Source organism: Juglans regia, chromosome 9 (genome assembly GCF_001411555.2).
Source record: "Juglans regia cultivar Chandler chromosome 9, Walnut 2.0, whole genome shotgun sequence".
Lineage (NCBI taxonomy): Eukaryota > Viridiplantae > Streptophyta > Magnoliopsida > Fagales > Juglandaceae > Juglans > Juglans regia.
This window is the reverse complement of record NC_049909.1, coordinates 21,209,913-21,221,154: the sequence shown is the minus strand read 5'-3', so window position 1 is coordinate 21,221,154 and position 11,242 is coordinate 21,209,913. Positions and strand designations below refer to the sequence as shown.

General features: G+C 37.9%; 1 protein-coding gene across 7 annotated transcripts; it reads right to left on the bottom strand.

The window, feature by feature from the left end:
* Nucleotides 1-276: 276 nt before the first annotated feature.
* LOC109013117 (oxysterol-binding protein-related protein 2A-like) lies at nucleotides 277-9,214 on the bottom strand. 7 transcript variants are annotated; one of them, XM_035694109.1, is made up of 11 exons: nucleotides 8,489-9,214; nucleotides 6,778-7,140; nucleotides 6,258-6,354; nucleotides 5,031-5,473; nucleotides 3,807-3,962; nucleotides 2,746-2,913; nucleotides 2,180-2,320; nucleotides 1,745-1,975; nucleotides 1,519-1,638; nucleotides 1,003-1,200; nucleotides 277-658 (listed from the first exon to the last, which is right to left on the bottom strand). In XM_035694109.1, exons 1-10 carry the CDS (start codon nucleotides 8,903-8,905, stop codon nucleotides 1,024-1,026), a joined length of 2,313 nt encoding a protein of 770 aa, XP_035550002.1. In that variant the 5' UTR covers nucleotides 8,906-9,214; the 3' UTR covers nucleotides 277-658; nucleotides 1,003-1,023. The 7 variants fall into 7 exon arrangements, with proteins under 7 accessions (XP_035550002.1, XP_018850630.2, XP_035550003.1 ...); XM_018995085.2 differs by having other exon boundaries at nucleotides 6,778-7,137; XM_035694110.1 differs by having other exon boundaries at nucleotides 1,519-1,632; nucleotides 8,489-9,213.
* Nucleotides 9,215-11,242: the final 2,028 nt, after the last annotated feature.

Sequence of the window (11,242 nt, the reverse complement as noted above, 5' to 3'; positions counted from 1 at the left end):
GGTGGTGAGGGAAAACAAGATTGATTGGTAGAGCCGAACAGCCTTTGGGCCTAATGGCACTTCCCTCCGTTACTTACGATTAATAAGGTTGAGAATTGAGCCCCATGAAATAAGGAGGCATGAAGGATAAAGTCAAGAATTGTTTAGCATGGAGGGAAGAACAGAAGGTCCAGAGACCTGAATCAGCTTCCATCATTTCCGGATTTACTGGTAGATTGTTGGCACATTGACGGTGGAGGGGGGGGGGGAAAGCTTGGTCTAAATAGCCAACACTTCCAAAATGATGGGAAGAATACAAGTATACAACCTTGTTTCTTTTATTTTTATGAAAGATGGGGATACAAATGAATATGAAATAAAAGCTTAGCCAGTTGGCTAGTACGGTTTGACAAGTATATCGAGAGAGAGAGATAGAGAGAATGTGTGTGATTACATTGCACAAACTATCCCCCACTGCAGATAATGAAAATGTTAAAAAAAAAAAGAAATATCAGAGGCCTCCGGTCTAACCATTAAGCAGACTTGAAAGCTTAGTACTTTTTAATGCCTCTGAGGATCTCGTTCACCAACTTCATACTAAGCTCTATCTGAGAACAACGAGGCTATTTGTTGCCCAATTAATTCGACATCTCGCAGTGGTAACGGATTTCTGTTCATCCTGCATCATCAATAACACAATCCCCACCATTAGCCACGCAGTTCTAGCAACCAAAGTTCATCATAAAATGCAATTTTCCTTTAGTGGTGAATAAATATGATGTGGGCAAGCTGATTTTTTTTTTTTTTTAGACAGATTCTTAGAACTTTCTTTGAAGAGAAACAACCATTGTTCAGCCTCTGGATTTCCCTTTCAGCATAAACAATGAGGCAGCTCGGATTACAATTATGATGCTTCCATCAGACTCAATGGCTTTTATCACATACACGTTTGTTAATAATGTAAGAGCAAAAGATATAAAAGTAAAGAAACTAAAATCATCGCTTGCCCGAGAATGCACACACCTCAACTATGATCATGACACTTCACACTTGTACGAGATCAACAAGGTCTTCATTAAATTCACCAAATATATCTGGGCATCCACTCCATTTTCCTTGTTCACGAGCTTCCCAATATCCGCCGCCATAGCAGAAGGAGCCATTTTCACCTTCTCTCTGGAACCATCTGGGCTTCCACCCGTTTTCTTGTAATTTCCTTGACTGAACAATGAGGAGCATGATCGATCAGCAATGAAAGAAAAATAATAATGCTTTGACAAGTGTCCCACATAAATCAGGTCTTGCCTAAAGCTAGATATGCTTGCCAATATGTTTTGTGAATTTTCAATTTAACAGTCAACACATTTTCCCGGCAAGGATACAAACAAAGAAACAACATGAGCAAAACAAGAAGAAACTGGAACGTGGTTGAACATTTTTTGTCTTCAGAATGTAAAAATCAAAGAAGACTAGAGCAAAAACTAGAAAATGAAGATAAGATAGTTGTGCAGGAGTTGAGAAGAAAGAATCCAGGCATACAATTCTTTGCCTCCTCTCCAAACGCAGCTTGTCCAAATTTGCCTTCTCGTATTCTCCATTTTCCAGATGCCGTTGGTCTGGTCTAAGCCTCGAATCCGTGGGTGGAAGCTTCTCCTTAATCCGTGATCAAATACCCAGGATCAGACAACTATAAAAAACAATTAGATATGCATAAGAGGAAAGTGAAAATGCATATGAAAATGGTGAATTAATTAATCATGTTTACCTGCAGTCCAGGTGTCAGCTCGTTCAATGTAATTGCAAATGAAGTTAAGTTGTATCGAGTAAGATTAGGAGGGGGCTTGCTCCTTTTCCATAGCAAGGATGCATCAGAAGAGGGAGTGAAATCCTTTGGCTTGCCACTCCCATCGTTATTCACATAATACATGCTGTCATTCCACTTTCCAAATAGCATGGCAACCTTTTTTCCCATAGCATCTTCAACAAATCCATGTACCTGTGTAGATGTAAGATGCAATTTAACGAATCTAGTATCCTGACAAGTGGCAAAGCATGTAGACCCATATGCAGAAGTAGGGTGGCCAAGTAGTGAACTCTTAACAGTTTCTATAACATTTTTCCAGATAATTCGAGAAGATAAGTAATATTGATGATGCAACCACACAAATGCTGTCCTCAACTAATAGAATTTATTACAAACCTGGTGAGGATTTCGGTCAAGAATAGACTGCTCTTTAAACTTGAGTTTGCATGAATATTGACGATTTCCACGTATGTGCATTGTCCCATGGTGACCACAATACACCTTACCAAGGATAAGATTATATATAGTGGTAGTGACCTATGAATAGCATGATCATGTTTTAGAATATCTCTAAAATATAAATGGAAAAGGAAGGTGAATAAACTGACAGAAAGAAACTCCCACCAAGATCGATAGGCATCATCTCTGTTAACATATTTTAAGTCAGCTTTTTCTAATTGTAATGTTCAATAGATCAAGGGGAACAAATATGAGAGGACAATTGTTGAAACCACATACTCGATGCTTTTAATTTAATAATTTATTCAACATGCAAAAGTTCAACCATTGTTTTCCGAAGATGTATTTGAATGGTTTGAACTTTGAATCAATAATCAAGCTGACCAAATGTCAAAAAGAATGATGCCATATCAATCTTGACAAGGCAGCCCCATTTCACATTTCAACTAAGATAAAGAATTAGCAGTTATTTCGCACAAACACAAACAAGCAGCAGTACACACCTTGCTCCACTGGAAAATTTCACCATCATCAAACTCTAAGGTAAGAACTCCAACAGGGTCAAGCTGAATTGACTGCCCCCAAAATTTTGTGTGGAGGTCGCTGTCACCCCAGAATTTCCACCCTCTTCCTTCACAGTGGCAGGCAATTAGTGTTGGGTGGTGACTGACCTGTTTTGAGCAACATATTATCCAATTATTTTAGATTGAAAATTACAGTCAATTATGCGATTACATACTTCTAGTAAGATATAATCAAAGTGTACACTTAGGGCTTGATTAACCACATACATGACCATACAAGAGAAATATGCAAAGGTCTGTACTTGTGCCTCCCCCCATTCATATTCTCGAGTTCTCAAGGAAGACATTCACAATTTAATTTCTTTCTTTCTTTCTTTCACTATTCCCAAGAACAAACATAAACTTCAATCTTCCTAGAGAAAATATTTATAAAATTTTCCTTGTCATATTTCATAAGGAGAGGAATAGTGCATCCTGCTCGTATTTCTGAAGTCCTCAAAGAAGACATTCACATTTAATTAATTTATTTCTTTCACCATTCCTGAGATCCCCAAACATAATCTTCACACTCCCGAGAGAAAATTTCATGGAGTTTTCCTTGTCATGAAATGCAGTCATTAGACTGAAAAGAAGTCTTTTTCCTCTAGCGAGTTTAAATAGAAGCCCCTTCTTTAATGCATAAGAATAGTGATCTGTTGCATTTAGTCATTTGATTGCCCCTTTAGATAAAGGTAGTGCCACCTACCCTTTTTAATGTCCAGAGGACTCAATCCCAAATAATGTTTTTCTTGCAATTTATAACCGGTCATTTTTCACAGCTTCTGGAAAATGCTGCATCAGTCAAATTTTCTCATTTATTGTCGAGGAACTTCCAACAAAAATATCTTATCAAAATTAGAGAATTTCTCTTGAAGCCAGATTGACTGAAACTATAATCATATCTTGACCTCAACTCAATTAGCCACTGTTTTATGCTTTAATCAAAATAAAGTTTAATTCCTTTCTCAGATAGGAAGCAAATAGTTGGATACTTACTGTACCTTCTCAGAGAAGAAGCGAATTCCTTTCTCAGGATAGACAGCTTCATAAGTTTCCCCTAACAAAGGATTGAATGGTTTACAGTGTCGACCTTCAGAGGAAGCATAACCAGAAACTGCAAAAGCCGCAACATTCAGAATCCTCTGGAGACTGTTCCCCTGATTACAAAATGTGGGCCCGTGACTCAAATCGTCAGATTCAACAAAGTTCTGAACAGTTATAACCTTTAATTGGCATGAAGCATTTAACTGCACTAAACATGTAAAAGAAGCTAAAAATAATGGAATCAGGGGAGCAACCCAATTCTGGGATACCCAAATCAAACCAATTAATTCAGGTTCGTTTGGTTGGTCCTGGAATGAATCGCTTTTGGGATTTGGAGCCAAAAGATTCAAAGCAGTTCTTGAGGGAGGGGGTCAAGTTATCCAACTCCAACCACACTGAACTTTTTATGTATAATATCTTTATTATGATATGTCCTATAATATTGCTGTGATACCTCATATGATAAGGATAAGAATAGGTGGCGAATGAGATCCCACATTACTTGGGAAGGAAAAGTTTTTGCTCTTTATAAGATTCCAATGGGACTTCAATTATATCATTGACTAGTCCTTTTGAAGTATAGATCATGTTGTTTTTGGCCTTCTATTGAAACATTACAATTACATAGGCCACAATATGAAAAAAGAGATCCACCACACATTCAATCTACAAAGAACTTTATGCCACTTCAAATATAAGTGTTCTCTTATATCTGTTCCAATATCACCCCCTTTCTTTCCCTAACACGCTAGTAATCCGTTCATTTTCCCTTTGCATAAAAAGGGACCCATGGAACTGAACCTGATGCTTCATGTCAGTCACAAGTTCCACTCATTTTTTAGCTGTGTTTTGTAAAACCAAAATTTTCTCCTTGATTCATAAATTTCCTGGAACCAAATCATACCAATCCAAGTTGCACACCTGAAAGGACTACAGGGCAAAGACATATAGGTAACTGACACAATTGATCAGGAAGGCTTCACACAGTTGTAAGGCTCTTCTAATGGAAAGCGTGGAAAAATCAAAATCATAGTAAGACCAAGCTTGGAATGCCTACACATACTAACTGTAAAACTACTTATGCACAAACACATTATTTCATATTGCAAGTAATATGTACAGCAATAAACTTATAGTTAATATCAATTATCACAAAAATAAGCAATGTACATCAATCTGACCTCTCTTCCGAACTCATATGCTTGATCCAAAAGAAAAGAGTACTCCATGTCCTCACAACACTTTTGAAGAGATGAAATTGGCTCATTAAAGTAAACAGGGAGACAAACGCGTGTGAGGTCTTTTCCGACATTGTCCTTGATCATAGACCAGAGGCTAACCCCTTTCTCCTTCTCAACTGGATCAGGAAGCTTTGTTCGCCTTTCAAAGTTCAGATGTCCGGACTTCGGACTTTCTTTCTTAGTATGCATTTTCTCCGCATTAATTAAATCTTCAGTCTCTCTATAATTGTCCAGGTGATTCAAAACAACTTTTGTAGGCCCACAACCATCAGCAGGTTCAATAAAGTACTCTTTTGTGTCATGAAAGGACATTTCATCTCCATCTGACACTTCCTCAAGTTCTTGTTTCTCAATATCATCAGAAGATTCAGTCGTGCTGCATTCTATAAAACCATAAGATGTCAAGATACATGTAGACGCGCTAAGAAGCAATAATATATACCTAGATGTTAATGCTCGCATGCTTTGGGAAATTGGCAACATTATCCATGCATCATCCACGGATGACTTCATTGAGGAATTCATCAGCATGGCATTGAATTAAACTTGAACAAAAATTTCGATCATTTTTTATTAAATCAACCAAGGGCAAAGTTAAGAACTACAAGTCGGAAATCTTTTTTCTGACTAACAGAGAGAGAGAGAGAGAGAGTCTACCTAGGACTCCATGAACAAGTAATCAAATGTCAAAAATATTTTTACAAACTACAACCATTTTCATTCTAAATAATAGACCAGTATGATCTTAACTAGTAGATAAAAAAAACAGCAAACAGATAAATGTTATTTCAACAAGGATTGAACATAAGGTGAAATTCAACAAGGACATCTATGTACAGGTTATTTTCACTGACATACCTATAAAAAAGGGAGATAAAAATTATATGCGCTTACAAATTCGCAGAAGGCAGACTTCGCTTTAAAAGCTTAGTGAGTGAAGGAAGTACATAATTCAAGCGAAATGCGCTGTCAAATCATAATGCACTTCAAGCAAAGATATAGGTTGAACTTAATCTGCTCACTCAAGAATGAACTAGTGTCTTATTTTTTTATTTTGTAAGTAGAATGAACTATTGTCTTATTGCCACAAACAACCAAACTAAAATTTCACTAATACGTAAGAAGAATATAATTAAAGCCATTAAAAGCAACATAAATCATATATACCACTGTATTTTCCACGCCCAAGACCAGAAAACTCATGTTTTGTCAGTTGGTAATCATTATCATGAATTCCAGAGGCTTCAGGTTCGACATTAGCTGCCTGCACATGCAAATTAAATAGAGTAGATAAATTTTACTTATCAAAAAAATTTAAATAGAGTAGATAAAAAAGCTAATTCTACAATTAAAATTTTCATTTCATAAAGAAATGGAAGAATAGATATTTTTAAAGAAAATGTAATGGATTTTTCATAATGCAAAATACACAGATAATACGAACCAAAAAGACACCATCGAGGATCAAGGGCTTCCTACGCCACCATTGGCCCCACCCCCCAACCAAAAAAGAATGCCCATAAAATGAGCACGACCAGAATAAAGATGAGATGAGTAAGTGGAATAAGTAGATAATGAAAACTGAAAAGGTTAAGAGAGAACGATTTCAAACAGGGAAGAAAGGGACGAGGACGACGACAATTCGCGACAATAAATGGTTAAAATGGTTTGCTCATCACCAGTTTACCTCTAACTGCCTCAAAGTGTCAAGCAAATTGGATCGTTCTTCGCAAAGAAGTTCAAGCTGTCCTTGAATTTCAGAGAATTCTGAAAGCACGATCTGCTCGCAATCCTTTACCAGGTTGTCGTTTATTCCCTGTTCAAGCAGGCGTTTTCTGAGCCTTTCTGTTGATATAGACAAATCCTTTGGTATAAGGGAGAGATTGTCAGTGAGCGGTCGAAGTGGAAATAGGCTCCGGCTTGAGACCAAAGCTTGTATCCAAGCCACCCGATCCGTCTTCGAATCAGTTTTCAGATGAAGGGTCTTTGTGGCTGTAAATATGTAAAACCGCCGGTCGTCCGACTTGCTCTCCCGAAATGATGAGATCTGCTAAATGAAAATAAAAATTTCAAAAAAATCTCTACAAATTATCTTTATAAAGTGACATTTTTTTTACAAGTACCTTAGAAAGTGATATAAATTCTGGAAACACATGAAATTGAATTAGTAGAGCCCAAAGTTCTGACTCGTAATATAACACCAAGCTCCTAACTACACTAACAGTATTTTCACCACGCCGGCCGGCATACAGATCCAAGTAGGTAAACCCAAACCAAAAACCCTAAAAACATCACCAAAAACCTAAAAGCTTCAGAATTTTCAGTGGCTAAAGAAGCTAGAAAGAATACGATGAGGAGTAATCTGATCGGACTGCTACAGTGCTAAGCTTATACTTCCAATCAATATTTTAAAAATGCTACAGTGATGAGATGTTCTCAAAGTTCCCTGCATTTTTAAATTCTGTTAATTCATGTATCTTTACAATTCAGACCCCCGCAATTAACCCCATAATATAATCAAAGCAAACCCACAAAACAAAAACCCCACTTCGGCTTCATTTGCACAGAAAGAAAACTTATGATCTCTACCGTCCGATCACAAGCAAGGTTCGACTTTTACTTTCTCTAATTTAATAAAAAGCTTTCACGTCTTTCCATCTGCCGGTAGTATCATACTCTAAGAACAAACACAGCTTCGGCTTCCTCGACACCTTGAGTAAAGAAACAGTGTCGGAAGTTTTACAACAAGGAAAAGGCGACTGGATTTAAACAACGATGAGACCACATTGTGAAGGGATATAGAAGAATCTCAGAAGAAAGAAATTGAGCCATTGAAGAAAGAAAAATGGGGAAGACCAATTCAAAGGAACGAACTTCTGAGAGATAGAGACAGATCAAGGCCACCCAACACAGTTCTTGTTCGACCGCTGATGTGACCACAGGATAATACGTAGGCCTCCAACGCAGCCTATCCACAAACACTCTCACCACCTGCTGATGTGACCCACTATACATTGACATCCAGTTAAAACTGTGAAAAACAGTTGAAAATTGAAATTGAAATCGAAATCACCAAACCCCGCGAAGAGAGAAAGTGCCAGAAACCTCTGGTTCATACTTTCCCACGCTCGGATACCAGAGCCTTTCTTTGCTCTTTCATTATATTATTTTTTATTTTCTTCCTTGGCAGAATTCAGGACCAGAGGGGAATAAAATCTCAAGAGATAAAAAGTGACAAGGTTGATCGAAATCTTTCTGATCTTTTGGCAAGATTGCTAGAGACTCTTGGGGATCTTTATCTTCCCTGTGATGGAAATTATGCTTTTGTGCAGTAACGCCAAAATAACCAAAACGTAGCGATGCATGGCTCGCAAATTCTTCTTAGAATATGATTATACCTTGAGATGGACAATGCCAACAGTTTTCCCGTGCCTCCGTCTCCCACTGTCCATCCTCGAAAGCCGATTAGTGGAGATGTCTCCAATCAGTCTGACGTCGTCGGTCGTCGGCGAAAGGAGGTTGAGATTCTCAGGGTACCGAATTTTGGCGTAGGAAACGACGCCATTCCTCAGCAGGAACCACCTGGATCTCCATCCTTTACCATAATTGGTCCACTTGTGTAGTACTCCGGCGACCGTGGCCTCGGATCGTCCTGCATTGCCGTCAGATCCGCCAGGAACCGAAGCCAGACTGGCCGGCAAGCTCCTCGCCCTGGACAGCGAGGAGGCGGCGACCTCCGCCGATTGATCGCCGAGGCTACCGCAGGGACTCTCGAGCGAGATACAGCAAAGTGGGTGCAATTCTTTCACTCTCATTTTTCGATTTCTCACATAAAAGATCAAAATTTATCCCTTTTTTTCACATCTAGTTATCCATCGCAGAAAGAAAAAGAAAGCAGGAGTGGAAAATGTAGGTGCAGAGCTAGGTAGGGCAACTAATACCGAGTGAGAAAGAGAAGCAAAAAATTGTATATAGGAGAGAGAGAGAAAAGGGGTTTAATTATGGGGAGGTATTTGGGTATGAAAGTATGATGAGTAATGTGATTGGGGAGGAGAGTTGGGTGAGTTAGCTAGGAAGGAAGACCATGACTGAGTGTGGCTGTGGGTGGCAGCAGGAGCAGCAGGAAGGCTGCCCACACAGTCTATATATAACGATCAACAACTGAGGCGTTGTTATCAATGCCATTTAATCCATTTCTTAGCATTTTGATTAGGTCAATGCCGGCTGTGCCCAATATTCACACATTTCCATCACGCTCCATTTTTCGTTAGGTGTTTTTTCCATTTTCTAAGAAATTGAGTGATCTAATTTTATAAAAAGATTAACAGTTTTTTCTTTATTATTATTGAAAATTTCATAGCAATAAAGTAATTTTTTAAACGTAAACTTAACGTAATAAAATTAATTTTATAATTGATATCATATTAAATTATAAATTTATTTATAATTAAAATATTTATTTTTTTAATTAGGCCATTTATTTAATCATGCAATTAGATCTCAGTTATAATTTATCTCAAGACTTGATGTTATTTGGGTAAAGAATAACTGAGTTATATTTAATTAGTATCATTTTTATTTAATGATGAAATCGATTAAAATATACCAAGTTAAATAGAATAAATCTGGTAATACGTACGTGTTCTCATGAGATCCGTTCGACTCGCTCCTATTCTTCAATAACATGACATCTGTTGTAAAAGCCAGAGACTTTACAATATATCACGTCTTTCTTTAAATAAAACGGCCACTGATCTCAAAATTTTTACACAAAACGACGTCTGCCTTTAAGATGGAATGAAACCAGCCTCCACGTTCTCAAATATCCACAACGTTCTCAGTTCTAAGCCATTAGAACATGTAATTGAGTGAACCTCTCTACAGTCTTCTGGCGATTTAGCTACAAAATAAACTGGTTTGGTATGTTTTAGAGATTCCGAGAATTAGTTCGATAGTTCTTAAATTTTGGTGGGAGATGTAACGAGCAACAACGATAAGATAAGTATTGAACAATTGATCAATAATTTGAATCATGTAGAGGTTAAAATCTGATCGGGGATAGATGGAAGGGAAAAGATCAGAATAAGGATACGTAGTTAATTTACAGAGAAGAAAGGAATGGACAGCTACGAAAGAACTAAGTGCCAGAGTACTACTGCATGCAGAAAAGTGAACGGAATATTAATTTTTTTCATTCAAGCGATACTGAAATTGAACGACGCGCAGAAGAAGAGGAGGAGGAGAGGTTGTCCGGCGGGAAGGAAGGCGCCAAAGGAGGCGGTGAAGCAAAGGCACTGAAACGTGTCAGCAACAGATGGAACAACAAGAATAAATAGTCTGCTCTGTCTCTCCCTCTCTCTCTCTCTCTCTGCGCGCACATGCGGCTCGGCCTTCCACTCCCCACACACACACACACACACACACACCCCAACTTTCTCTTCTTTTATACATAATTGTTTTCTCCCGAGGTCTTCATTTCTTTTCATGCCTACTCACTTTTGCGCATGCTTGCTTTCTACGTCAAAAATCTAGTTCAGACGAGATATATATAAAGGATCATGACTTCAAATCTCTCGTCTCCTTCAAATCTAAACATTCACGATACAGATATATATGAACTCAAAATCTAATCCATACAAGATACATAGCATGCAACATTGATCTGCACAGCCAGAGCCAGGAGAGTCATGTGTCTGCAAAATTTGACACTCGATGTTCACACAAGACATTGAATTGTCCTCCAAGTCTAAGCCATCATACGTGACGCAAATCTCTGCGCAGCAGTACCCTAAAATGCCTTAAGATTGCCAACCCCAATGCACGTACGTACCCAAATGAATACTTTTGATTTAAGCTCAATGGTTGCCGTTGAAATTTGTAGATAATATTCTTGATGCAACTTAAAGCACAAGCAATATGCATAAATGGGATTAGAAAAGAGAGATTATATGTATATAAAATCCTACACAAACTCTCATGTGACAGGTCTAGCTACGAGGAAACTTTTTTATTAAAAATATGAAAGGATGGTTACTTTATAGCTTACAAGTACAGGCAAGTCACTATTTTTTAATGTTTAAACCATATCTATTATACCTAATTAGTATCGAAGATGGAATCCCACGTGAGTACCTCAAGATCCTCGGCTATTT